General features: G+C 58.1%; 2 protein-coding genes across 4 annotated transcripts in view; both read left to right on the top strand.

The window, feature by feature from the left end:
• The first annotated feature begins 1,150 nt into the window (after positions 1–1,150).
• On the top strand, positions 1,151–20,592 carry LOC137232509 (twinfilin-2). 3 transcript variants are annotated; one of them, XM_067754652.1, is made up of 9 exons: positions 1,151–2,780; positions 6,490–6,567; positions 8,838–9,016; positions 9,431–9,526; positions 9,760–9,864; positions 10,013–10,138; positions 10,837–10,987; positions 11,104–11,225; positions 16,943–20,199. In XM_067754652.1, the coding sequence occupies exons 1-9, from the start codon at positions 2,324–2,326 to the stop codon at positions 20,030–20,032; spliced, it is 4,404 nt and encodes a 1,467-aa protein (XP_067610753.1). In that variant the 5' UTR covers positions 1,151–2,323; the 3' UTR covers positions 20,033–20,199. The 3 variants fall into 3 exon arrangements, with proteins under 3 accessions (XP_067610753.1, XP_067610752.1, XP_067610754.1); XM_067754651.1 differs by lacking the exon at positions 16,943–20,199 and adding an exon at positions 11,666–12,273 and having other exon boundaries at positions 2,588–2,780; XM_067754653.1 differs by lacking the exons at positions 1,151–2,780; positions 6,490–6,567; positions 8,838–9,016; ... (3 more) ...; positions 10,837–10,987; positions 11,104–11,225 and adding an exon at positions 15,948–16,058 and having other exon boundaries at positions 16,943–20,592.
• Positions 20,593–20,896: 304 nt separating this feature from the next.
• Positions 20,897–23,793, top strand: part of POC1A (POC1 centriolar protein A) — a 131,980-nt gene continuing 129,083 nt past the window's right edge. Inside the window, exon 1 of the mRNA XM_067754622.1 lies at positions 20,897–20,916. The gene's annotated coding sequence lies outside the window, so the exon portion shown is untranslated. The remainder of the gene's footprint in view (positions 20,917–23,793) is intronic.

The raw sequence follows: 23,793 nt of genomic DNA, 5'->3' as shown, positions 1-23,793 counted from the left end.
CATTCTCTAGTAGGTCTGTGTCTTTATTCCTGTCTTACCCCTAGGTTCTTCATGACATTTTTTTTCTTAAATTCCGTATATATGTGTTAGCATATGGTATTTGTTTTTCTCTTTCTGACTTACTTCACTCTGTATGACAGACTCTAGGTCTATCCACCTCATTACAAATAGCTCAATTTTGTTTCTTTTTATGGCTGAGTAATACACACATACAATGGAATATTACTCCACATAGACTTTTTATTTTTAATGTAAATAAATGTTTTTTTCTCTTATGGTTTCTGGGTTTGGTGACATACTCAGAAGGACTTCTCTACTCTAAGATTTTACAAACTTCTCCCTTTGTTTCTTCAGTATTTTTATAGTTCACTTAAAAAAAACATTTAAATATTTGATCCACCTGAAAAAAAAATATGTATGTTTCAATAATTTCAATGGCTGACTCTTTGTTGAGAAACATCAGCAAGAAAGGAGCAACCAACCTGCTCCTGGACACTCTGATCATCCCTAGCCTCATTTGAGGAGCTGTGTGCAGCTTTCTCATCTTTCTGCCTGAAACCAGATCTCAGCCAGAGATGCAGTCTGTTTGGATATTCCACTGGTCCTTAGGCTCCTCGCTTGCATCCTAGGCTCTGAAACTGCACAGGACTGGGCCCCAATCCCAGTCTCCCAGGAAGTTCCTTTCTCTGGTTAAACCCTCATCACTCAGGTGTGAGACAGTGATGGAGGCGATGAGGGCCACTGCCCAGCAGGATTTCTCATCCTTTGTTCCAATTTGAGTAAAGGAAACTAAGGTTCTTGGGGACACTCACTACCTTGTGACTTTGATCAAATCACTTTCTCTCTCCAAACCTCATTCTTCATCTGTAAGGAGACAATAACACCTACCCTGTAGGGCTGTCATGAGGATTAAGTAAAGGTGCCCAGTCATAGTTAGTGTGCAACACAAAGACTCATAGTTCATTCAGACACTTTTTTTATTTGGCAAATATTATTGAGCACCTACTAATCCTGGGCACTGTTCTAGGTGTTGGGGATAGAGCAGGGGCAAAAATTTAATGACTGGTGGGGGGAAAGACAATAAACAAATAAGCAAGTAAATATATGAATCAGGTAGTGATAAAAACAGAGAATGACACAGGGTGGGGCCAACCAGGTATCAGGGGAGACCTTGATGTTAAGGATGCCATGTAGTTCACCCAGTGATGGACATTTTAATAGGGAACATAACCTTATTATTTTTCATCAATCTGTTTTCTTGGTTAAGTCCTGTTTCCAAGAGGTCAAGGTTCTTATGGTTCTGTGGAATTGCCAAGTGTTCTTGTGGAGGTGGCCAGGTCTGAGAGTTGATGTAACCAGTGGCTCTGTGTTGCTGGCCTCATCTGGGCTGTGACAGATCTCAGAGTTGGGGGCACTTACCTACGAACCGTTCTCCCAAGGGCTGGCTGCAGGGCCACACATGGTTTTTATGTTCCACTGTGAGTGCTAGGGTGGCCATGGTGAGCCTGCTACACAGGCCCAGTCCTCAGGGCGTGCACAGGAAGATGAACAAGAAAACCTCTCAATTTTGTGTGAGTTGGACTCTCAGGAGACAGGAAACCCAGGGTCTGGGGCACACAGAGGAGGGCTCAATTCTGCCTAGTTAGGGTTGAGTAGAGGGACAGGGAGCAGGGAGCTCAAGCTGGGGCTAGATACCAGGCAGGCCACATCATCCATCATCAACTCTCAGCAACCCCAGCCCCCAAAGCCCACCTCCTTTCTAATCGTCCCATCCAAAGTCCCAGGACAGGCTCTGACTGGACAGACTGGGGTCATGTGCTCATCCTGACTCAATCACGGTGGCCTAGAAGATACATTATGTTGGCAACAGCAGGCAGGGGCTGATGCCAGAGAAGGCAAGTCTGCTGTGTATGGAGCCAGAAGTTGATTAGGAGTTGGAAGTTTCTCAGACTCACCAAGCTCTGACCCTCCTTTGCGCTTTTGCACACGCAATTCTCTCTTCTCAGAAAACTTTTCCCTCGCTCTACCAGGCTTTCCTCCAGGTCTCCGCTCAAATATCACCTCTTCCTAGTGGTCTCTTACTCTGCACAGGGCGCTCGCTGCCACAGACACAGCTCATTTGCTGACTGCCTAGTAGAAAGTCGGTCTGGGCTCCCACTGCTAGGGCAGGGCCTGCGGGCCGGGACGCCTCGAGGAGCCCAGGACCCCCAGGAGGCGCTCAAGAAACGTCTCCGAGGAAAGGGATGCCACTCAAACACACGCACGCCCATCCACACACAGACCACACCCGCCCCCCGCCCGCTTTAAGGCCACAGGTTGGGGTATGCGTGGATCCCACCCACCTACAAACCCACCTGGCCGGAACTCACGGACACACCCCAGCCATAGACCACTCGGATCATGGTGCACAGGCTCAAACACGCGTGCGCCCACACACGCAGGCCCTGTTCTCGGCTACAAACAGGGCACGCGCAAGCGCGCGAACAAGGCGATCAACTCAGTCGTGGGCCCACCCGAAACCAGGCGCCCACTACGCGCACGCGCGGCCCCGAGTCCCCGCCCCCTCCGGGTCTCGCCCGTCAGGGGCGGGGCGCTCTGGGGGCGGGTCTGCGGCACCGCCCGGGAAGCTGCGCGAGGCTGGGCGGCCGCCACCACATCCTCCTACTTCTTTTCCTTCTACGAGTGCAAGCGAGCCGAGCCGGGCCGGGGCCAAGCCGAGGGCTCCGACGGCGCGGGCGGAGCGGGGCACAGAGTCATGGCGCACCAGACCGGCATCCACGGTGAGGGAGGATGGCGGACGGGCAGGGGGCCGAGGGTCAGTGCTCGCGGCTGCGCCCCCTTGCTGGCTCTCGGCCCCTGTTTCCTCCTCGGCACCAGCCTGGGGAAGCTTCCTGTTCTCTTTTGCAGCCGCGGGTCGCCTGGGGTGGGCACATCTTGGTGGGATGCGCACTTACTGTGCATAGTTGAGGGTGGGCGTACATGTACGCACACAGCTGGGGTGGAAGTATCGGTGTTCCTGTGTGGGGGTGGATGTGCCTGTGTGTGCCCATCTATGTATTTTTGTTCCTTTCTGGGGGGTGGGTGTACCCGGATGTGCACATCTGAGGGAGTGTGCACGCATGTGCATTTGTCTTGTGTGTACAGTCCTGTGTGTTCACATCTGGATCTGACTGCTTGTGTACATCCAGTGCACATGCACTAATGGCTGATTGGACACTGTCGCATGGAATCATCTTTAGACATCAGTGTTTCGTGACTGTGTGCACATGTCTGTGGGTGTCTGTGTGCGTGTGCACAAGTTGGGTGCATTTCAGTGTTCATTTGTTACCATGGATGCATGTATGGCTCGTATTGGTTTGTGTCTGTGTGAGGAGGGGGCCCTGACCTTGGGCTCCTCCTGGGACCCTCACAGACTAGGCTGGGAAAAACCTGGGACAGGTTTTTTTCTAAGTGGGATGTGGAGAGTCGCCAATCTGACCTTGACCTCTGATCTCCCTGCCATTTTCCACTCTGATCCCCTGAGTCTGCCCCAGCCAGTGCTGGAAGGCTCCTGCTCCAAGCTGGAGGCAGGGAAGAGGGTCTTGACCCTAGAGATTCTAGGCCAGCTCCCCCCACCCCAAGCTTCTCCAGCCCAGAGCATCACCCTCCTCCCCCAAGGGGCCGGTTTCCTCCTTATACAGGATGGGGAAGAAGCAGTGGCCAGGAGCCAGGTGTCCTGACCCTACCTGGGCCTCAGTGTCCTCCTGTGTCACTGGCCTGGGAGGGCTGCCTGGCCTGTGGGGAAGGCCCAGATAGCCCAGTGGTTTGGCTGTCAGCCACTCCTCCCACCACATCAGGATCCCCTGCCCTGGGCCATCACCATCAACCAGCCTGACCGCCTGGATCTCTGCTTGTGGTTGTGGCCACTTGGTGGCTGGCCCTGAGAGGGTTTCCCTGGCCACACCCCACAGGACCAGAAAAGGCAGGGGCCTGGGTCTGGGCCAGCCATTCTCCAAGAAGAGCTGGAGGGGCAGCTTCATGACTCAGCCCCACAGAAGGGAACAGCCCCTCACCGGACCTGCCCCTTCCTTCCCCTTTGTCTGATCATTGCTGCTGCCTCCAACTGAGAGGGGATCAGAAGTTAGGGCTCCTCCTCCCCACTGTAGGCTGACCTGTCCTGTGGCCTGGGCCTTTCCTCACTCCCTCATTTCCCATATGCTGCAATGGGCCTGCCTAGGGGAATCTGAGGGCCTAGCCCCGCTCCCAGCCCTCCTTCTGCCTGGGAGCAACCCACTCCTTCCCATTTCTGTCCTGAGGAGGCCGCAGGAGAGATCACCCTGGATGCCCAGGTGCCAGCCTTGACCTGGCCATAGGTGTGGATCTGCTGCCTCAGAGCTGGGCAGGGGAGAGACCTGTAACCTGAGGCTTACTGGGAGGGGGGCGGGAGGTAAGGCGGGGGTGGGGTGGGGGTGGGGGACATGAATCTTTGATGATAGAGGCTCAGGTGTCCCAGGCCTGGCCTCTGGATTATTGATGGTGGCTGAGGAGGCATGGAGGAGGATGTCTCTTCCACTACCGGGGTGTCACTTTGTCCTGGTAACACTAGAAGGGGCGTGTCAGCCTCTCCCTGGGAGAGGTCTGAGCAGGTGGAAGTGACAGCTCAGCACAGCCTGTCCCGCCGTCATTACAGTAATAAAAATTAATAATTTCTGGGACTTCCCTGACAGTCCAGTTAAGACTTCACCTTCTGCTGCAGAAGGTGCAGGTTCATTCCCTGGTCGGGGAGCTAAGATCCCACATGCCTCAGGGCCAAAAAACCAAAACATAAAACAGAAACAATATTGTAACAAATTCAATAAATACTTTAAAAAAATGGTCCACATCAGAAAAAAATCTTAAAAAAGTATTAGTAATTGTTATTAGGAGAGGCTCTAACCATGTGAGGGGTATTAGCTCCATGTTATAGATGAGCTTGAGGTTCAGTGAGGTCAGAGGTCACAGATAGCTATGGGAAAGGTGGAGCCCCTGAGGTAAAGCTCTTCATCAGGGACCTGCTTGGGGTCTGCTGAGGGGCAGCTCTGTCCTGGTGCATTGGGGCTGTGTCTCCATGCCATGCTGCTCTCAGCCCCAAGGGCCTGCCGGGCTTAGCTGGGACCCTGCCCACCCAGTGGCCTTGGAGGGTGGTGCACAGCGTGAGGTCTCAGGCTCAGGGTCACCCTGCATGATGGGCACCTGAGGACATGACCAGAGTTTGTTTTCCTAAAGGCCCCCCCCCCACCCCGCCCTCGAGCTGCCGGGTCTGGGCCCTATAAATATTCTCTGACCTCAGCCGTCCAGCTGTGTTCCTGCAGAATTCTCCTGACCCCTGGGCAGCCCCAAGGTCATGCTGGCCTGGCCCTGTGCACCCAGAGACCCAAGTAGGTCCTTCCCAACTTGGACCTTGGTTTCCCTCTCTGAACCACCAGTATATCTGTGACTTCCAGAGCTAGATCTTCCCTAGCTCTGACCATGATCCTCACTTCTGCACTTGGGTCCTTGGTCACTGGCTGTCACCTTTCAGGTCTGTGGCTCAGGGACCAAGACAGGGTCTGTTTTGGGGAGACCCTGAGAGTCACTCCTCTTTCCAGCTGCCTGGGGGTGGAGGCTTATCGCCTCCTGGCAGGGCTGTGCCAGAGCTGGCCTGGCTCCCCAGGGCCTCTCAGGGTTAGGCAGTGTGGCTGGTGGGCTGGGGCTGGGTGTGCATGCATGTGTATTTCTGTGTACACTTTGTACAGCCACTTGCCTGTACAAACATGTTAGCCATGCTCTGCATTTGCCTGTGTGTGAATTTATTAGCACCCTGGGGACTGTATCTGTGTGTGTGTGTCTGTGTGTTTGCACGTTTAAATGTGTACGTCCATTTATGTTTGACCAGCTGAGTGGTGTGTTCATGTATGAGGGCGTTTGCATTTCTGTTCCTCTCTCTGTCACATAGTGTTTATATATTTCGTTCACACATTCCTGACTGAGTATGTACCCATTGGCACGTGCAACATGCAATGCATGTGTGTGTGTATGCATGTACACATGTGAGTAGACATAGTGGGCAGTGTGCATTGGGAGCAGTTGTTCTTGTATTTCTGTCTGTGGACATGACGGTGCTGGGAGTGTCCCAGGCCAGTTCTGTGCTGGGCCTTCTTGGGGGGCAGGGGACAGGAGGGGGCCGTTCACTCTGGCTGGTTTGGCCTGTCCCAGAGCCCGCCCCATTCTCGGGTGGGCTGTCCCATCCCCGTGTGCCCTGTCAACAGAGCCATCCCAGCCAGCAGGCCGCCCGCCTGCCACCTCTGCTGGCTAAATTTGGGAGCTTGTGTTCAGCGGCTGTCTCAGGTTCCCAGTCACATGGGGGGCCGTATTTAACCCGGCTCCCAGCTCCGCCACCAGACCCCCAGGACAGAGTGGGCCCTGAGTGTGTTCCTGCCCACCGTGCTCCCTCTGTCTGCTCATCCTCCACCATGTTTCTTGTTCTGGTAGCTACCGAGGAGCTGAAGGAGTTCTTTGCCAAGGCGCGGGCTGGTTCTGTGCGGCTCATCAAAGTCGTCATTGAGGACGGTGAGTGCTTCCTACAGGCGAGGGTACAGGCTGGTGGCTGGACCCCGCTGCTCCTCTGAGAGGTGGGGGACATTGGCCTCCAGCCCCCTCAGGACCTCAGTTTCCCATCTGGAAATGGGAGGTGTCTTGTAGGAGAGGGCTGGAGGTGGGCATGGTCATTCTGCCTGTTACACTGAGCAGGAGGCTGAAGCTGGGGGGATAGCAAGGAGAGCCCTCCCCAGAGGCTCTGTAGTTGGCCGTTGGCCTAGTCAGGGGGCTGGGCTGGGTTAGGTAGGGTGGCAGAGGATGAGTAAGGCCAGGCACTGCCCCGTGTGGCTAGTGCCACTCACCTCCCTGTGTGGTCGGCAAGCCTGGCCTCGCTTGGCCACTGGCTCGGGGAGATTCCTAAGGAGAAGCCAGGGCCCTAACCTTGGGAAGTGCCCTCACAATGGGGAGAAGGGACTCGTGTCAGCCTCTTTGAGAGCAGGACTAGGGGATTCCGGGCTTGGCTAGGCCTTGACCTGGACCCAGAATACCTGGGGCTTCCACAAAGGGAGGTGCTGGGGATATAGGGATTGGGGGGGCAGGTGAGCTTGAGCTGAGGCCTGAAGTGGGGAGGGGCTTTGAGGAGGTAGAGGATTAGACTGAGGCGTGGGGGGACTTGGGGTAGAGGAGTCCTGGAGTAGAGGACAGCTGAGGGGCTGGCCCTGCAAGTAAAGGGTGCAGACTCCAGGACTGGGGGTGAGCCGGGCCGCCACGAATCCTTCCAGCCCTTCTTGGTAGCCATGCAGTAGTGGGCCCTGCTGGGGGCTCCCCGAATGGGCTTGGTGCCCAGCTGACTTTTGACACATTGAATTGGGTCAAAGCAGGGTCTTCCCAGACCCAGAATTCACCCCAGGCTTTAGGGCCAGAGTTGTGCTGGGCTTTGTCCAGGGTCCCCAGATTCAGATGCCCTCAGAGGCTGGGTTGGGGTCATTGGGGTAGGTCAGCTCCCTGGACCCCTCCGAAGAAGTAGACTCATGGACCCCAGTCCCCAGCCTTCCCTGTCGCCTCCCAGACAGGTCGTCCCTGTAGACGTTTACCAGGAGGAGTCTCTAGGTGAGCCCTTACCTGCATTCAGCATTACAGCTGTTGGGGCACCTGGGAGCGCCCAGGAGGGTCCAGGCCTGCTGACAGGCAGCCATTGCCCAGCTCCCACTGAGTGTGGCTTGATTTCCTGATTTTTCTAGAGAAGCCATGAATTCCACTTCTTATTTGAAAGTTCCCAGTTTGAAAAATGTTGGCAACACATTAAACAACTTGGGCAGTGCTGTTGGGGTCCAGTCGGCCTGTGACTGCTGGGTTTCAGCCTTGATCCCATCTGAGCTCTGGGAGGATAGGTGAGGAGGCCAAGGCCAGAGGGAGGTGGCCTGGCTTGTTGGGACTCCTGGACAGCCAGGCCCCGTGCCCCCATCAGGAGGGCCTGGTAGTCAGGTGCCGGTACCCCCTGGCCAGGTGGTGATTGTCCCCTTGCCCCAGTTCTTCCTCTAGCCTGGGCCTGTGCACATCTGGGCTGGTGTTCGGTGCCACACTGAGGCCTTGTGGGCTGATAGGTCAAATGTATGTCCAGCCTCGATGCCCCATTCAGCCACTCGGCCCCAGGCATTTAGAGGTTGGCTGCTTTTGATTTGTTACTTTTGGGGAAGCTGCAGCTGGTCGGGGGCAGCAGGGTAGCTGTTCATACAGCGTCTGGTAAGAGCCCCTGTCTCCCTCTTGCCCATGTGCCTTTGTGCCTGCAGATCCCTGTGGCCTGAGGCTGTGATCCCACTTCCCATAGCACATTCTTTCTGAGAAGGGTGTGCTGGGGTGTCTGCTGGAGCCCCAGGCTGAGGGAGGAGGGGGCAGTAGGTAGCCCAGTGGGGCTGTGTGCTGAGGAGCTGTGCGGTGGGTCTGAGTGTGTGGATGTCTGTGAGGGGTCGCGTTGTCGATGGCTGTGGGCATGTGGCTGTGTGTCTTGGTGCGGTTGCCTGTGCTGGGTCAGCTGTGGGCATGTTCTCGAGACCATTTCTGTGTGTGTGTGTGTGTGTGTGTGTGTGTGTGTGTGTGTAGAAGGTGCGACCTCGGGCTGGCGGCTCTGTGTCCTCATTCACTCATGACTGAGTCACACAGACAGCCTTCAGGGACGTGGTGGCTCCAGGGGAAGGTGGGGTGGGTGGTCAGTGGGTCTGAGTCACCGCCAGAGGCCGAGGCCCACAGTCACAGGTGGATGTGGGACATGGCTACTCCTTGGCTCACCTGGCCTCTGCCCCCAGAGCAGCTCGTGCTGGGTGCCTCGAGGGAGCTGGTGGGCTGCTGGGACCAGGACTATGATGGGGCCGTGCTGCCGCTGCTGGATGCCCAGCAGCCTTGCTACCTGCTCTACCGCTTGGACACGCAGAACGCCCAGGGCTTCGAGTGGCTCTTCCTCGCCTGGTCACCTGATAATTCCCCTGTGAGTCCTAGGGACCCCTGCCCAGCCCCCAGATTGGAGGAAGGGGGAAGCTGGGTCTGATTGAGATAACACGGCCCTGCCCCAGGGAGTCTGAACGGGGGAGACATCAGATCCTGCTCTAGAGGGTACGAGAGCAAGGGATGAGGTCCTGTGCTTGGAGCCTGGGGTCTCTGAGAGCCTCCTAGCCAGATAAGCCTGGCTGTAGGAGGCAAGAGGTTGGGCTGGACAGCGGCTCCCCCTGCTGTCTGAGCCGCCCTACTGCAGCCTCGCCCCCTCTGCTGGGTGCTCTGCTGCGCCCTCTGCTGGGTGTGTGGGCACAATGAAGTGACCAGGTCCTCACCCAGAGGCTCCTGTCTGCTCCTGGACGGGCAGCCCTGCCTGGAGGGGTCTCATGGCTTGGCCCCCACCCTTCAGGTGCGGCTGAAGATGCTGTATGCAGCCACACGGGCCACAGTGAAGAAGGAGTTTGGGGGCGGCCACATCAAGGATGAGCTCTTCGGGACTGTGAAGGTAGGCCCCCTCCCCTGGGCGCCCCTCGCCCCCTTCAAGGCCAGGATCACTAGGTTGCGGTCATGAACCCACAGAGGGTGAGGTGTTATACAGGGTCCAGAGTAAGTGGGTGCCAGGCTTGGGGGTGAGTAGGGAGGGCTGCGAGGGTCCAAGGTCTGCAAGCTGGGGTACTTAGTGGGCTTCTGCCAGCCCACCCCAAGGTGCTCATTTATGCCTCTACATCCACCGGCCAGGATGACCTCTCCTTTGCTGGGTACCAGAAGCACCTGTCATCCTGTGCGGCACCCGCCCCGCTGACCTCGGCCGAGAGAGAACTTCAGCAGATCCGTATTAACGAGGTGGGTGTGCTGGACAGGGTGGGCAGAAGTCCTGGCCCGAGGCCTTCGAGGTCACGTCATGCCCTGCTGGCCAAGCCTGTGCTCCCCAGGTGGGCTACACCCTGGTTTGGGCATGTGAGGGCCTCGCTTAATGTTCATCTGTCCCCAGGTGAAGACAGAGATCAGTGTGGAGAGCAAACACCAGACCCTGCAGGGCCTGGCCTTCCCTCTGCAGCCTCAGGCCCAGCGGGCACTTCAGCAGCTCAGACAGAAGACAGTCAACTACATCCAGCTGGTGGGTGCCCGTCCCCTGTCCCAGGCACACACTCAGGGTGTGCTGCACCTCCACCCTGCTCCTGTGCACACGCATGTGCTCACTTCAGCTCACCCACGTACTGGTGGGAACACGCTGCCCTCCATCCCTACCTGTTCCCTACAGTAGCCACGTGCGGTGGCTGCACTCTGTTCCCCTGCCCTGCCCTGCCCGGCTCACCCACAGGGACTCCTGTGAGACACTGTCCCTCAATCCGCCCTCCACGCTGCATAAACACATCACCCCTGGGTTCACCCCTCAGCCCTGAGCCCCTTCCTGTCCCAGACTCCCTCTGCAGCCCCCTGACCACCCCCTTTCCCCAGCCAGGGTCCCTCTGCCCCAGTGGTGCAGCCTGCCCCCTTTCAAGCAGAATGGGTCCTCAGCTCTGAGGATAGGCTGGCCCAAGGGTGATGCCTCCTTGAGGTGAAGGCCCTCTCCACTGTCCTGTCCATTGTCCTTGCTGGGACTTGCTCCTCTAGCAGAGTGTTCAAAGGGGCAGAGTTGGGGCAGTGCCCAGGAGTGGCCTCTTCAGAGGGACCCGCATGGCAGGATGGGGGAGGGGAGCCCCGGGAGAGGGAGAGATGACAGCAGGTTCCCACCTCAGGGAATTCTTGTTGGCGAGGGTGGGCCTGGGCCCTCCCCCGCGCGGTGCCCTCACGTCTCCCCCTGCCCCTCGGCAGAAGCTGGACCTGGAGCGGGAGACCATCGAACTGGTGCACACAGAGCCAACGGACGTGGCGCAGCTGCCATCACGGGTGCCCCGAGATGCCGCCCGCTACCACTTCTTCCTCTACAAGCACACCCATGAGGGTGACCCCCTGGAGTCTGTGGGTGAGTGGCCGCAGCAGGTCTCCCGCGTTGGCCCACAGCTGGGTGGGCCGCCTGCAGGGGCCATGGGGCGGCAGGAGTCCCAGGCCCACTGCGGCTCACCTCCCTGTTCTCTGCAGTGTTCATCTACTCGATGCCCGGCTACAAGTGCAGCATCAAGGAGCGCATGCTCTACTCCAGCTGCAAGAGCCGCCTCCTCGATTCTGTGGAGCAGGACTTCCAGCTGGAGATCGCCAAGAAGGTGGGTGCCCATTCCCTAGGGCCTCGCCTCCCAGGGCCCTGTCACCCCACCCTCCACGTGGGGCATCAGGGTCCCATGAGAATGGCAGAGCAGGGGCATTGTTGCCCTGTTGGTTGGATGGGGAGACTGAGGCCCAGGGGGTAGTGTGCATAGCCCAGGCCGCCCAGGTAACTGATGTCTTGGACAAGCCCCAGCTGTGACACCCATGTCTCTCCTTTTCCTGGGTCTGGAAGGCAGGTAGGGGGTGACAAGGCCTACAGGGCAGCAGGCCCTAGGCTCTGTGCTCCTGGAGGTGCGTTTCACGTGGGGATCTGAGAGGACACCCCAGGGCTAGAGTGAGAGAGATCAGGGGGGTGCCCCAGGAGTGGGGGTGACCAAGGGTGGTGTGTGTTAGGGCCCTCCACCCTTGGAGTGACCGACCACTGCCTTGCCCTGCACAGATTGAGATTGGCGACGGGGCGGAGCTGACGGCCAGCTTCCTCTATGACGAGGTGCACCCCAAGCAGCACGCCTTCAAGCAGGCCTTCGCCAAGCCCAAGGGCCCCGGGGGCAAGCGGGGCCACAAGCGCCTCATCCGTGGCCCCGGCGAGAATGGGGACGACAGCTAGGTGGCGGGACCCGAGCCCTGCTGGCATGTGGAACTGTGGGGCTGCCCCTACCCGACCCCGACCCCATCCCTGTGGCCACCTCCCTCCTTCCCAGCCTGGGCTCTGGGGTGACCTCCTGTGGGCAGGAGGGCTGGTGAGTGAACATTCTTGCAGCTTCCGAGGACCACTGGGCTGGCATTTTGCGACCCTCCCCCTCTGCTGTTCCTGCCTCTCTTCCATGTGCCCAGGGCATCTGGGGACCCTGCCCAGCTGGTTCAAGGGGCTGGGTGGGGGGCCTGGCATGAACCTGGCCCCCAGGGGAACTGAGACTAGGGTCCCAGCATGGCCCAGAAGCCTTTGGCCACAAGGGGTGCGGTCATTCGGGGCTGGGGCAGGGGGTCATTGCAGGACGAGATGGTTGAATGCTGTATTTTTTAAAGAATAAAATATTTTTAAATCAACAGCTGAGTCTGGCCCTGAGGGACCATCTCTGGCGCCGGGAATGGGGAAGCCCTGAGCATAGAACTGTCCCCTCCCAATGCAGAAGGGGCCTGTTGGCCTGCTACGTGGAGCCCCAGCCCTCCCGGCTGCAGATGTGTGGGAGAATCTGTGTTCCTGTATACGAGGGCACAGCGTGGAGAGGCCGGCTTGTCGATGGGAGCTCCATCCAAGAGGCAGGCACACCTGTGCTGTGATATAGGGGATCTGGGTAGGTTCGTTTTCTGTGGCTGCCGCAACAAAGTACCGCAAACTTAGTGGCTTAAAACTACACCTTTAGGGCTTCCCTGGTGGCGCGGTGGTGGAGAGTCCGCCTGCCGATGCAGGGGACGCGGGTTCGTGCCCCGGTCCGGGAAGATCCCACATGCCGTGGAGCGGCTGGGCCTGTGAGCCATGGCCGCTGAGCCTGCGCGTCAGGAGCCTGTGCTCCACAGCGGGAGAGGCCACGGCAGTGAGAGGCCCGCGTACCGCAAAAAAACAAACAAACAAACAAACAAAAAAACTACGCATTTATTCTCTCACGGTTCTTAAGTCTGAAATGAGTCTTCCAGGGCTAACGTCACAGTTTTAGCAGGGCTGTTTCCTTCTGGAGGCCTCGGGGGAATCCATTTCCTCACCTTTTCCACCTTCTAGAGGCCGGTTGCATTCCTTGGCTTGTGGCCCCTCCATCTTAAAAGCCAGGGGCATAGCATCTTATCTCTGATTCTGCTTCCGTGATCATATGGCCATCAGTAGTCAAATCCCCTCTGCCTCTGTCTTATAAGGACATTGTGATTGTATTCAGATAATCCGGAATACTCTGCCCATCTCAAGAGCCTTAACTTAATCCCACCTGCGAAGTCTCTATCACATAAGGGAACATATTCACAGGTTCTGGGAATTAGGACATGGACCTCCTTGGGGGCCTGCCACACTGAGTAAGCTCTGTCCACGAGGTTTCCCGGCTGCTGTGGCCCTGAGGCATGGTGGCTGTTTCCGTGGACCTCTGGGTCTTGGTGTCTCCAGCCCATGTGTGCATGTGCAGACTTCACTGTCATCTCATGGGCCCTCTCTTGGGTACCTGCATTGTGCCCCGAAGGGCCTGGGTTTCTGGTCCCAGGGAGTCTGGGAGAATCTCCCTCAGGCTTGGGATTCAGCAGGAACCAGAACTTCATTCTCTGCCTCTGAGAAGTGGGTGGAAGACCCCTCCCATCCTGGGTGGGAGTTGTGCAGGGGTGGGGACATGTGGGGCCGATGATGGATTCAGCTGCTCGATGGGCACCGTCCTTTTTCTTGAGAGTGCATCTTGGGCTGGGACTCAGGGCAATATCCCATCCCTGGGGCCTCTCTCAGCCCCTACTAAAGCCCTTATTTATTTATTTTTAAAATTAATTAATTAATTAGTTTATTTTTGGCCGCATTGGGTTTTCGTTGCTGCGCGCAGGCTTTCTCTTGTTGTGGTGGGCAGGGGCTACTCTTTGTTGCAGTGCATGGGCTTCTCACTACAGTGGCTTCTCTTGTTGCGGAGTGTGGGCTCTGGGCTCTAGGCTCACGGGCTTCAGTAGTTGCAGCACACAGGCTCAGTAGTTGTGGCTCATGGGCTCTAGAGCGCAGGCTTAGTAGTTGTGGTGCACGGTCTTAGTTGCTCCAAGGCATGTGGGATCTTCCCGGACCAGGGCTCAAACCCATGTCTCCTGCATTGGCAGGTGGATTCTTAACCACTGTGCCACCAGGGAAGTCCTGAAGCCCTTAGAATTGTAGGGAGGAGAGCTGGAACCCTAGCCAGAATCCAGAGAAGGAGACCTGTCCTTTCCCACCCCAAACACTGGTTCTCAGGTGAGCAGGAGGACAATGCCATCGCCCTCAGACTGCTAAACCGCCTGGGCCTGTGCACCAGCTGGACGCCTGGCAGCTTGGCGCCTGCCTGCCATGACACCATCCAGAGGTGGGCACAGAGAAGCACAGAGAAGCTTCCCCTCCCAGCAGAAGCCCTATTTGTTTGTTCATTCATTCAACCATGACTCAGAAACACTCTCTGTGCCTGCCCAGGGCTGAGTGCTGGAGACCCATGGGTTCAGCAAATATTGAGCACCTGCTATGTGCCGGGTACTGTGCTGGGCTCTGGGGACACAGACAAAGAGGTCCTTGCCCTCAAGTAGCTGACGTTCCAGCAGAGGAATAAGAGAATATACAAGAAACCATGAAAAATCAGTATTATGGTGTGTTAGCAGGTAAAGACTGTTAAGGACAAATTACGTAAAAGAGCTCAGGAAAACCCAATCTGGGGTAGGGGGTTTATAAGAATGTCAGAGAAAGCCTCATTGAGAGGGTGATGTGTGAGCAGAGATGTAAAGGTGATGAGGGAGGGGGCTATGTGAGTATCTGGAAAAAGCTTCAAGACAGGGGGAATGGGGACTCCCTGGTGGACCAGAGGTTAAGACTCCATGCTCCCAATGCAGGGGGCCCAGGATTGATCCCTGGTCAGGGAACTAGATCCCTCATGCCGCAGCTGAAAGATCCCGCATGCCACAATGAAGATCCTGTATGCCACAACTAAGACCCAGCACAGCTAAATAAACAAACAAACAGCACATTCAAAGGTCCTGGGGCAGGAGAGTACATGGGTGTGTTCAAGCCACAGCTAGAAGGCCAATGGCTGGAGACTGGTCAGGGAGGCAGTGAGAGGGCAGATACCATAGGACCTTGCTGGCTATGATGTAGAATGGCTTTGACCCCAGAAAGGGCCGTGGAGGTGTCTGAGCAGAGGAGGGACCTAATGTGACCTAAGGGTCTAATGAGAATAAGCTTTGGGGCTTGAGAGCAGAATCAGGACAACCCTGAGGAGGCGATGACTGCACTGGTCTAGGCAAGAGGTGATGGCGGCTCAGACCAGGCTGGTGGATGTGAAGGTGGGGGGCAACGGGCAGATTCTGAACCTGGAGCCAGCAGGACTTGCTGAGGGTCCCGGGTCACCTTGAGGCTTTGGGCCTGAGTGATCTGTTACGATTCTTACCTGGGTCAGAAGGATCGTGTGAGAAGAGCCTCAGGGGAGGATGAGCCAGGAGGTCTCAGCTGGTCCAGCCATGGGGTTTGTTCTCTGATGGTGTGTTGGGAATGCAGAGGAGTCCTTGCTCCTAGAGGAAGTGGCAGCTGCAGTGGGGCAGGTGAGCCTGGGCAAGGCCAGTGCTGCCCCCCGACCCTGTATGCCAGGCCTGGCATGGCACACAGCCCTGGGGATGGGGCCGCAGGGCAGGAAAGGGCAGTGCGGGAGCTGCTGGCCTGAGAGTGCTGCCTGGGGGCAGGGGCTGAGCAGGCCCTGGCATGGGTGTCAGTAGCCCACCCAGGTCTGGCACTGCCCCTAATTCCACTCTCTCACTGACCTTAGACTGGTCTCTGGTGGTTGTTTCTCCCCAGACTTCCCAGAGGACCGGTGTGAGGCCCGTGTGGGATGTGGAGGGTTCTTAGGACAGGCTGTGGAGAAGAGGGGTGGGGGGGAGAGTAGAAAGAGGAAGAGGTGAAGGGGCCGGCTGCCACCTGACTATGCAAATAGCCTCTGACTCATTGCATCCCCCCCCCCCCCGCCCCGACACCCCTGCCCTGGGCATGGGGTGGGGGAAGGAAGGGGGCTAGGTTATTGCGAAATTCTCACTTCCTCTGTTCCCCAAGCTGTCACCACGGGAAGGGGCTGTGAATGCGAAGCATCCTTCCCTGCAGCTGCTGCCTAGTCTGCCAGCCAGACCCTCTGGAGAAGCCCCCATTCCCTGTCATGGTAGGATAGCAGCCCTCAGTCCCCAGGGAAGGGGACAGTGGGAAGTGGTAGGGAGAAAGGTGGGATTGGTGGCTGCAATGGTGAAAGGGACAGTCACCCAGGTGGCCCTGGGGAAACTCACTGAACCCTGAAGATATCAGAGCAGAAGACCTTCTCTGAGCCATGAGACACAAACCCATTGCTTGGGTGAGGAGGCTGGGGCCTAGGGCTGCGCTCAGTGGTGGTGCTGGGCTGCGAGCAAGGGGAGCACCCAGGCTGGGCCCTGTCTGCCCTTTGCTGCCCAACCTCCCCTCCAATCCGTTCTGACCCACAGCAGGTTGAGTGCTTGGGCTGGGTGAGGTGGGCAGATGGGGAAAGAGCTGGGCAGTGCCCACTCTGGCCAGGACCCTGGGTGGTAGACAGCCTGAGCCCCAGCAGGAGACCCTCATTCCCACCTCTTGGCCAAACGGAGAGGGAGGGCTGGGAGAAGCCTGGTAGAAAGCAGAGGGAGATTTTCAGGGGGCTGGAGGGAAGGGAAGATGCCCCTTTGCTCAGGAGGAAAGAGAAATGACCTCTGAGGAACGGAAGGGGAGAGTCGGGGAGATCCTGGGGGGCCTGTTGACCACCTACCTGGCTCTCCTGTCCAGTTGGGGTTTGGTTGAGTGAAAGCTCTAGATCATGAGTCTGGATTCCAGGTCTCAGAACCAGTTCTGACTCCCCGTTCTGAGTCAAAGGCTGGGCCTCAGACCTGAGTCCAAGTTCCCTGTGGGCCTTGGAGGTGGGATGGGCACTGGGCAGAGGAACAGGAACCTCCCTGGAGGGCTGGGAGCCCTGCGGGAGACCCGGGGGGTGGGGCAGGAGAGGTGGAGCTGGGGCCGTGCCCTCACACGGTGCCCACCCCACAGGGCCCCTGCCGTGCCCGGCACCCCCTTTCTCTCCTGGTGCAGGCAGTGGCACTGGCTGCAGCCCTGGCCCAGGGCACCCTGCCTGCTTTCCTGCCCTGTGAACTCCAGCCCCACGGCCTGGTGAACTGCAACTGGTTGTTCCTGAAGTCTGTGCCACACTTCTCGGCCGCGGCGCCCCGGGCCAATGTCACCAGCCTCTCTTTGCTCTCCAACCGCATCCACCACCTGCATGACTCCGACTTCGCCCACCTGTCCAGCCTGCGGATCCTCAACCTCAAGTGGAACTGCCCGCCGACCGGCCTCAGCCCCATGCACTTCCCCTGCCACATGACCATCGAGCCCAACACCTTCCTGGCCGTGCCCACCCTCGAGGAGCTGCACCTGAGCTACAACGGCATCACGACCGTGCCCGCCTTGCCCAGGTCCCTCGTGTCCCTGTCGCTGAGCCACACTAACATCCTGGTGCTAGACCCCACCCACTTCGCCGGCCTACACGCCCTGCGCTTTCTGTACATGGACGGCAACTGCTACTACAAGAACCCCTGCCACCGGACACTGGAGGTGGCCCCGGGCGCCCTCCTTGGCCTGGGCAACCTCACGCACCTGTCGCTCAAGTACAACAACCTCACGGAGGTGCCCCGCCTCCTGCCCCCCAGCCTGGAGACCCTGCTGTTGTCCTATAACCACATTGTCACCCTGGCGCCCGAGGACCTGGCCAATCTGACCGCCCTGCGCGTGCTCGACGTGGGTGGGAACTGCCGCCGCTGTGACCATGCCCGCAACCCCTGCATGGAGTGTCCGAAGCACTTCCCCAAGCTGCACCCCGACACCTTCAGCCACCTGAGCCGCCTCGAAGGCCTGGTGTTGAAGGACAGTTCTCTCTACAGACTGGACAACAGATGGTTCCGTGGCCTGGGCAGGCTCCAAGTGCTAGACCTGAGTGAGAACTTCCTCTATGACTGCATCACCAAGACCACGGCCTTCCGGGGCCTGGCCCGGCTGCGCAGCCTCAACCTGTCCTTCAATTACCACAAGAAGGTGTCCTTCGCCCACCTGCACCTGGCGCCCTCCTTCAGGGGCCTGCTCTCCCTGAAGGAGCTAGACATGCACGGCATCTTCTTCCGCTCGCTCAGCGAGACCACACTTCAGCCGCTGACACACCTGCCCATGCTACAGATTCTGCGTCTGCAGATGAACTTCATCAACCAGGCCCAGCTCAGCATGTTCGGGGCCTTCCCGGGCCTGCTCTACGTGGACCTGTCGGACAACCGCATCAGTGGAGCTGCAAGGCCGGCAGCCACCTTGGGGGAGGCGGACAGTGGGCCGAAGATCTGGCTGCCGTCCAGGGACCTCGCTCCAGGCCCACTGGACACCCTCAGCTTGGAGGACTTCACGCTAAGCTGCAAGAACTCCAGCTTCACCTTGGACCTGTCACGGAACAACCTGGTGACGATCCAGCCAGAGATGTTTGCCCGCCTCTCGCGCCTCCAGTGCCTGCGCCTGAGCCACAACAGCATCTCGCAGGCGGTCAATGGCTCCCAGTTCGTGCCGCTGACCAGCCTGCGGGTGCTGGACCTGTCCCACAACAAGCTGGACCTGTACCACGGGAGCTCGTTCACGGAGCTGCCGCGACTGGAGGCACTGGACCTCAGCTACAACAGCCAGCCTTTCAGCATGCAGGGCGTGGGCCACAATCTCAGCTTCGTGGCCCAGCTGCGCTCCCTGCGCTACCTCAGCCTGGCGCACAACGACATCCGTAGCCGTGTGTCCCAGCAGCTCTGCAGCGCCTCGCTGCAGGCCCTGGATTTCAGTGGCAATGCCCTGAGCCAGATGTGGGCTGAGGGAGACCTCTATCTCCGCTTCTTCCAAGGCCTGAGAAGCCTGGTCCTGCTGGACCTGTCCCAGAACCGCCTGCATACCCTCCTGCCATGCACCCTGGACAACCTCCCCAAGAGCCTGAAGCTGCTGCGTCTCCGTGACAATAACCTGGGCTTCTTCAACTGGAGCAGCCTGGCCCTCCTGCCCCAGCTGGAAACGCTGGACCTGGCGGGAAACCAGCTGAAGGCCCTGAGCAATGGCAGCCTGCCGTCTGGTACCCAGATCCGGAAGTTGGACCTCAGCGGCAACAGCATCGGCTTCGTGACCCCCGGCTTCTTTGTGCTCGCCAAGCGGCTGGAAGAGCTCAACCTCAGTGCCAACGCCCTCAAGACGGTGGAGCCCTCCTGGTTTGGCTCCGTAGCGGGCACCCTGAAAATCCTAGACGTGAGCACCAACCCGTTGCACTGCGCCTGTGGGGCGGCCTTCGTGGACTTCCTGCTGGAGGTGCAGGCTGCCGTGCCCGGGCTGCCCAGCCGAGTCAAGTGTGGCAGTCCCCGCCAGCTCCAGGGCCGCAGCATCTTCGCGCAGGACCTGCGCCTCTGCCTGGACGAGGCCCTCTCCTGGGACTGTTTTGGCCTCTCCCTGATGGTGGTGGCCCTGGGTCTGGCTGTGCCCATGCTGCACCACCTCTGCGGCTGGGACCTCTGGTACTGCTTCCACCTGTGCCTGGCCTGGCTGCCCCGGTGGGGGCAGCGGCGGGGCGCAGACGCCCTGTTCTACGATGCCTTCGTGGTCTTCGACAAGGCACAGAGCGCAGTGGCCGACTGGGTGTACAACGAGCTGCGGGTACAGCTGGAGGAGCGCCGTGGGCGCCGGGCACTCCGCCTGTGCCTGGAGGAGCGTGACTGGCTACCCGGCAAGACGCTCTTTGAGAACCTGTGGGCCTCGGTCTACAGCAGCCGCAAGACCCTGTTTGTGCTGGCCCACACGGACCGGGTCAGCGGCCTCTTGCGTGCCAGCTTCCTGCTGGCCCAGCAGCGCCTGCTGGAGGACCGCAAGGACGTCGTGGTGCTGGTGATCCTGCGCCCCGAAGCCTACCGCTCCCGCTACGTGCGGCTGCGCCAGCGCCTGTGCCGCCAGAGCGTCCTCCTCTGGCCCCACCAGCCCAGTGGCCAGGGCAGCTTCTGGGCCCAGCTGGGCACAGCCCTGACCAGGGACAACCGCCATTTCTACAACCGGAACTTCTGCCGGGGCCCCACGACAGCCGAATAGCACAGAGCAACAGCCCAGCGTGCCTCATCGCCCCACCTCTACTTGCCCCTCTGCCTGGGATGCCCCAACCTGCCTTGCTCGGCGAGACCACTGCTCTGCCTCCCCCTCCCCCCAGCCCCCTGGCATATAGCAGGCACTTAATAAATGCTACCGGAGGGCCAACCCCTAACCCTGAGCTCACTGGAGGTGTGAGTGGGAGGAAAAGGGGAGAATTCTCCAGGCCTTCCTAAAATGAAGGGGAGCAGGAGGTGATTTGGGGGTAATTGTCATGAGAAAAAGGGAGGGCCCACGGGGCATGGGTCCGCAGGGGAGGGAAGATGCTAAGGGCAATTGTGTTCACTGGCATCTTTTCAGGGGAGTCTGAGGAAGGTCACCGAGTGCGGCCTTGGTCTTTCCCAGAGAGCAGGCTGGGTCTTCTGCCCCTGTCAACCCCTCCCCAGATGCCCAGGCCTACCGAGCTCAGCATTCCTCTGGAACTGGTCTCAGGATCTGCCTCCCTCACCAGATGGAACTGAAGCTGCCTCAAGGGCAGAGAACCTGCAGGCCCCCTTCATTTCTGACTGGTGCCAGATTCCTTGGAGGCAGCGGCCCTGGGGAATGTCCATTCCTAAGGAGATAGGGAAGATTTGAGGCAAGTTCAGAGGGGTGATTGCGCCCTCTGGTGGCCATTTCTGTGCTGCACCCAGGAGGCTGGTCCAGGCTGGGGAGAGGAAGGCCTGCGGGTGAATCCTGGCAGCAGTGAGCTGAGAGTCAGGGAAGATTCTAGGGTGAGCTCACAATCCATCCCTTTCTGTTTCCACCTAGAGCACATGCTGAGTCTCTCTGTTCTGACATCAAATGGACACCTAGATGAGCCGCCACCTCTCACAGCTGACTGCACTTAGGTGAGAGTTGCAGCCAGGATGGAGTATGTGTGTGTGTTTCTAGTTTTGATACTAGATTTCAGTATAGATTTTGGGATACTGCCAGGAGCCTTGATGCCCACATGCCCAGTGTTTGGAGACAACCTGTTCACGGTCTCCACAAGTGTTTGGGGAGTTGTGGGTTCTGTCAGGCCCACAGTTCTTGTGGTGCTTTGCCCAGGCCGGCTGCCTCACCATCCCCACAAGTAAATCTGCCCTTCGAGGAGCAGAGGAGACACTTGCAGCCTCTCAGTCAGAGCTGGGGCCTGGGGCGGTGGGAGAGTGGAACCGGCTGGCCCAGGCCAGTTTGGGGCAGCTCAGGGCCTCTGGGCTGGAAGGTTGGAGCTCATGCAGACTTAGCTAATTTTGCAGCCCTGGTGGGGCTGGGAGGCTGCTTTTTCCCTCCCTCCAGGCCACAGCTGGGAGAGAAATACAGGTTTCCTTCTCCTTTCTGACCTGGGTATAGGGGTTCCTGCAGGGGGCTGGCATCCCCTATTATCTGCCTGCCTGAAAGAAAGAGAGAGGAGGATCTCTGACCCACCTATCAGAAGCCCCACCAGGGCCCTGACCCAATCCGGCTTCTGGAAGGGCAGGCTGAAGTTATAGCGTGGCCCCATGAGCTTCCGTGGCCCATGCCTGGGGAGAAAAGAAAACAGAAACCATCCTTCCCCCAGGCTGGAGTCTTGGGGGAGGCCCCTGCTGAGTGGCTCTGAGACCGCTCTGGCAACATCTGGAGCAGGAGGCAGGGCCCTGTCCAGGGCACCACATTTTGCATGTGGGAAGCACGATTTGCCTGTCTCAGACCAGCAGAGTCTGCCCTTGGGTAGTTCCCAGCTAGAGCCTCCACATACACGGTCACTCGCTCACGCTCCCAGACCTGGTTCTTTTGGGGCTGAGGATTCAGAAGAAGAGGAGATGAAGCATGGGGGCTATGGTAGGAACACTGTTGGGCTCCGCTTAAGTGAGTCTACGGGTCCATGGTGCTTGGTTCAATCTGCAGGGAAAGGCTCTGCTGCTGTCTATGGCGTCGGGGACAGAGCCACTAACCCAGGCCCCACAGGGGGCGCTAGGAGCTGGGAGGGATATACGGTGGTCGGGAAGGGTGCTCGTGGCTGGCTCCCAGCCCTCTCCTCCACACTGCTGGACATCCTCGACACTGCCCACAACGCAGCTCTGCAAGGCTGTGGAAGAGATGGGCCTCAGGTCAGATTACCTGGGGCGATCACCAGCTCTGCCATTTGGGTTATCCTGTGCAGGTGACCTACCTTGCAGAGTCTGTTTGCTCATCTGAAAATGGGGATGGCCAGAGTTACTCTGCAGGCTGTTACAAGGGTTTGTGGTAATGTGTGTAAAGTCTGGGAAACCTAACGGGTCCTTGGTGGTCCTTATTAGGTAAGGGACTTATGCTGAGGACAACTGGCTGATGTGGCTTCGAGATTTTCTCTCTCCACCCAGAGAGGGACCCTCCTGAATCAGGGCCCCTGCCCAGAGCACTGAACGGGGTTTGGAGGTAAATGTGGTTGAATCAGAGGCTCGTGAAGCTGGGAGGAGGACTGGGGTGCCTGCGGACCCTGGTGTTGCCTCCTTGTGCTTCTTTGTTGTTGGGGAGCAGTGTGTGCTAGACAAGTAGAGGGCATGAGACTTAGGACAACTTGACGTGAAGAAATGTAAATGTAAGGAAATGCTACCTGCTAAGGTTCTAAGCTACAGCTCTCCCTTTCCCCTCTAATACATTTTATTTAACACCCTAGGCTTCTAAATATTCTTGGGAAACTTCCATGACATCATACATTTTCACACTTGGATTCTTATTAGAAGCCAAGCTTCTCCTGTGTAAGCAGTCGATAAATCCATCCACGCCCTCCAGAACATTCCATCATCCTTTGTTCTCATAACCACCAGCAGCAAGGAGAAGTTGAGCTCATGACCTTGTTCACCCAGCTGGCTCTGAGTCTTAATGAGAAGGAAGGTGGGTCTCATTAAGCATTCAGAGAGAAACACCACCCAAGGTAGAGGGGAAACCACACTGGGCGGAAAGGAGGTGGAGGGAGTTCCAGGCGTGGGAATGTGTAGGACAATGGAAAGGCCCTGAAGGCTTTCATGAGGGAACAGAGCTGGGAAGGCTGAGTGAGGCGTGTTTCCTGAGCAGAAAGGACCGCATGGTTTTTCCAAGGGGACGTGACTTCCATCACGCCCAGCGGCCTGCCCAGGTGTGTGGCTTTATCTGATGGGACCAGGGCTCAGCGAGCTCTCTCAGTGCCTGGGCTGATTAGGGGCATGGGGCCACCCCCAGTTACCCCTGGAGCTGAGACAGGCCAGCGAGGCCAGGAGGCTCTGTGTCCTCCATCTTCGGCTCACCTATTCTTTCTGGTAAAGTAGCCTTGGGTGTTCTCACTGGTCCCTATTATGGGCTGAATGTTTGTCCTCCCATGGGTTGAAACAATAACCCCCAGGTGATGGCGTTTGGAGGTGGGGCCTTTGGAAGGTAATTAGATTTAAATTAGGGCAGCAGGTGGGCCCCTTGTGGTGGGGTTAGTCGTCTTATAAGAAGAGGAAGAGGGAAAGGTCACGTACATTTATAGCGAGAAAGCAGCTGCGTGCAGGCCAGGGAGAGGGCTGTCACCAGGAACTGAATCTGCTGGCACCTTGACCGCGACTTCCAGTCTCCAGAATGGTGAGAAACAAATGTTTGTTGTTTAAGCCCCGCAGTCTGTGGTGTTTCGTTACAGCTGAGACAGTCCCCTTTCGTTCACTCAACACATTTGCTCAATGTCCACTGTGTGTGTCAGGTACAGTGCACGGCATTGGAGAGAGAGAAGCAAGGAGAACGACAGGGAAACGGTCAACAGGGGTGGTGAC

This window comes from Pseudorca crassidens, chromosome 10 (assembly GCF_039906515.1).
Source record: "Pseudorca crassidens isolate mPseCra1 chromosome 10, mPseCra1.hap1, whole genome shotgun sequence".
Lineage (NCBI taxonomy): Eukaryota > Metazoa > Chordata > Mammalia > Artiodactyla > Delphinidae > Pseudorca > Pseudorca crassidens.
This window is presented reverse-complemented; position numbering and strand designations above follow the sequence as displayed.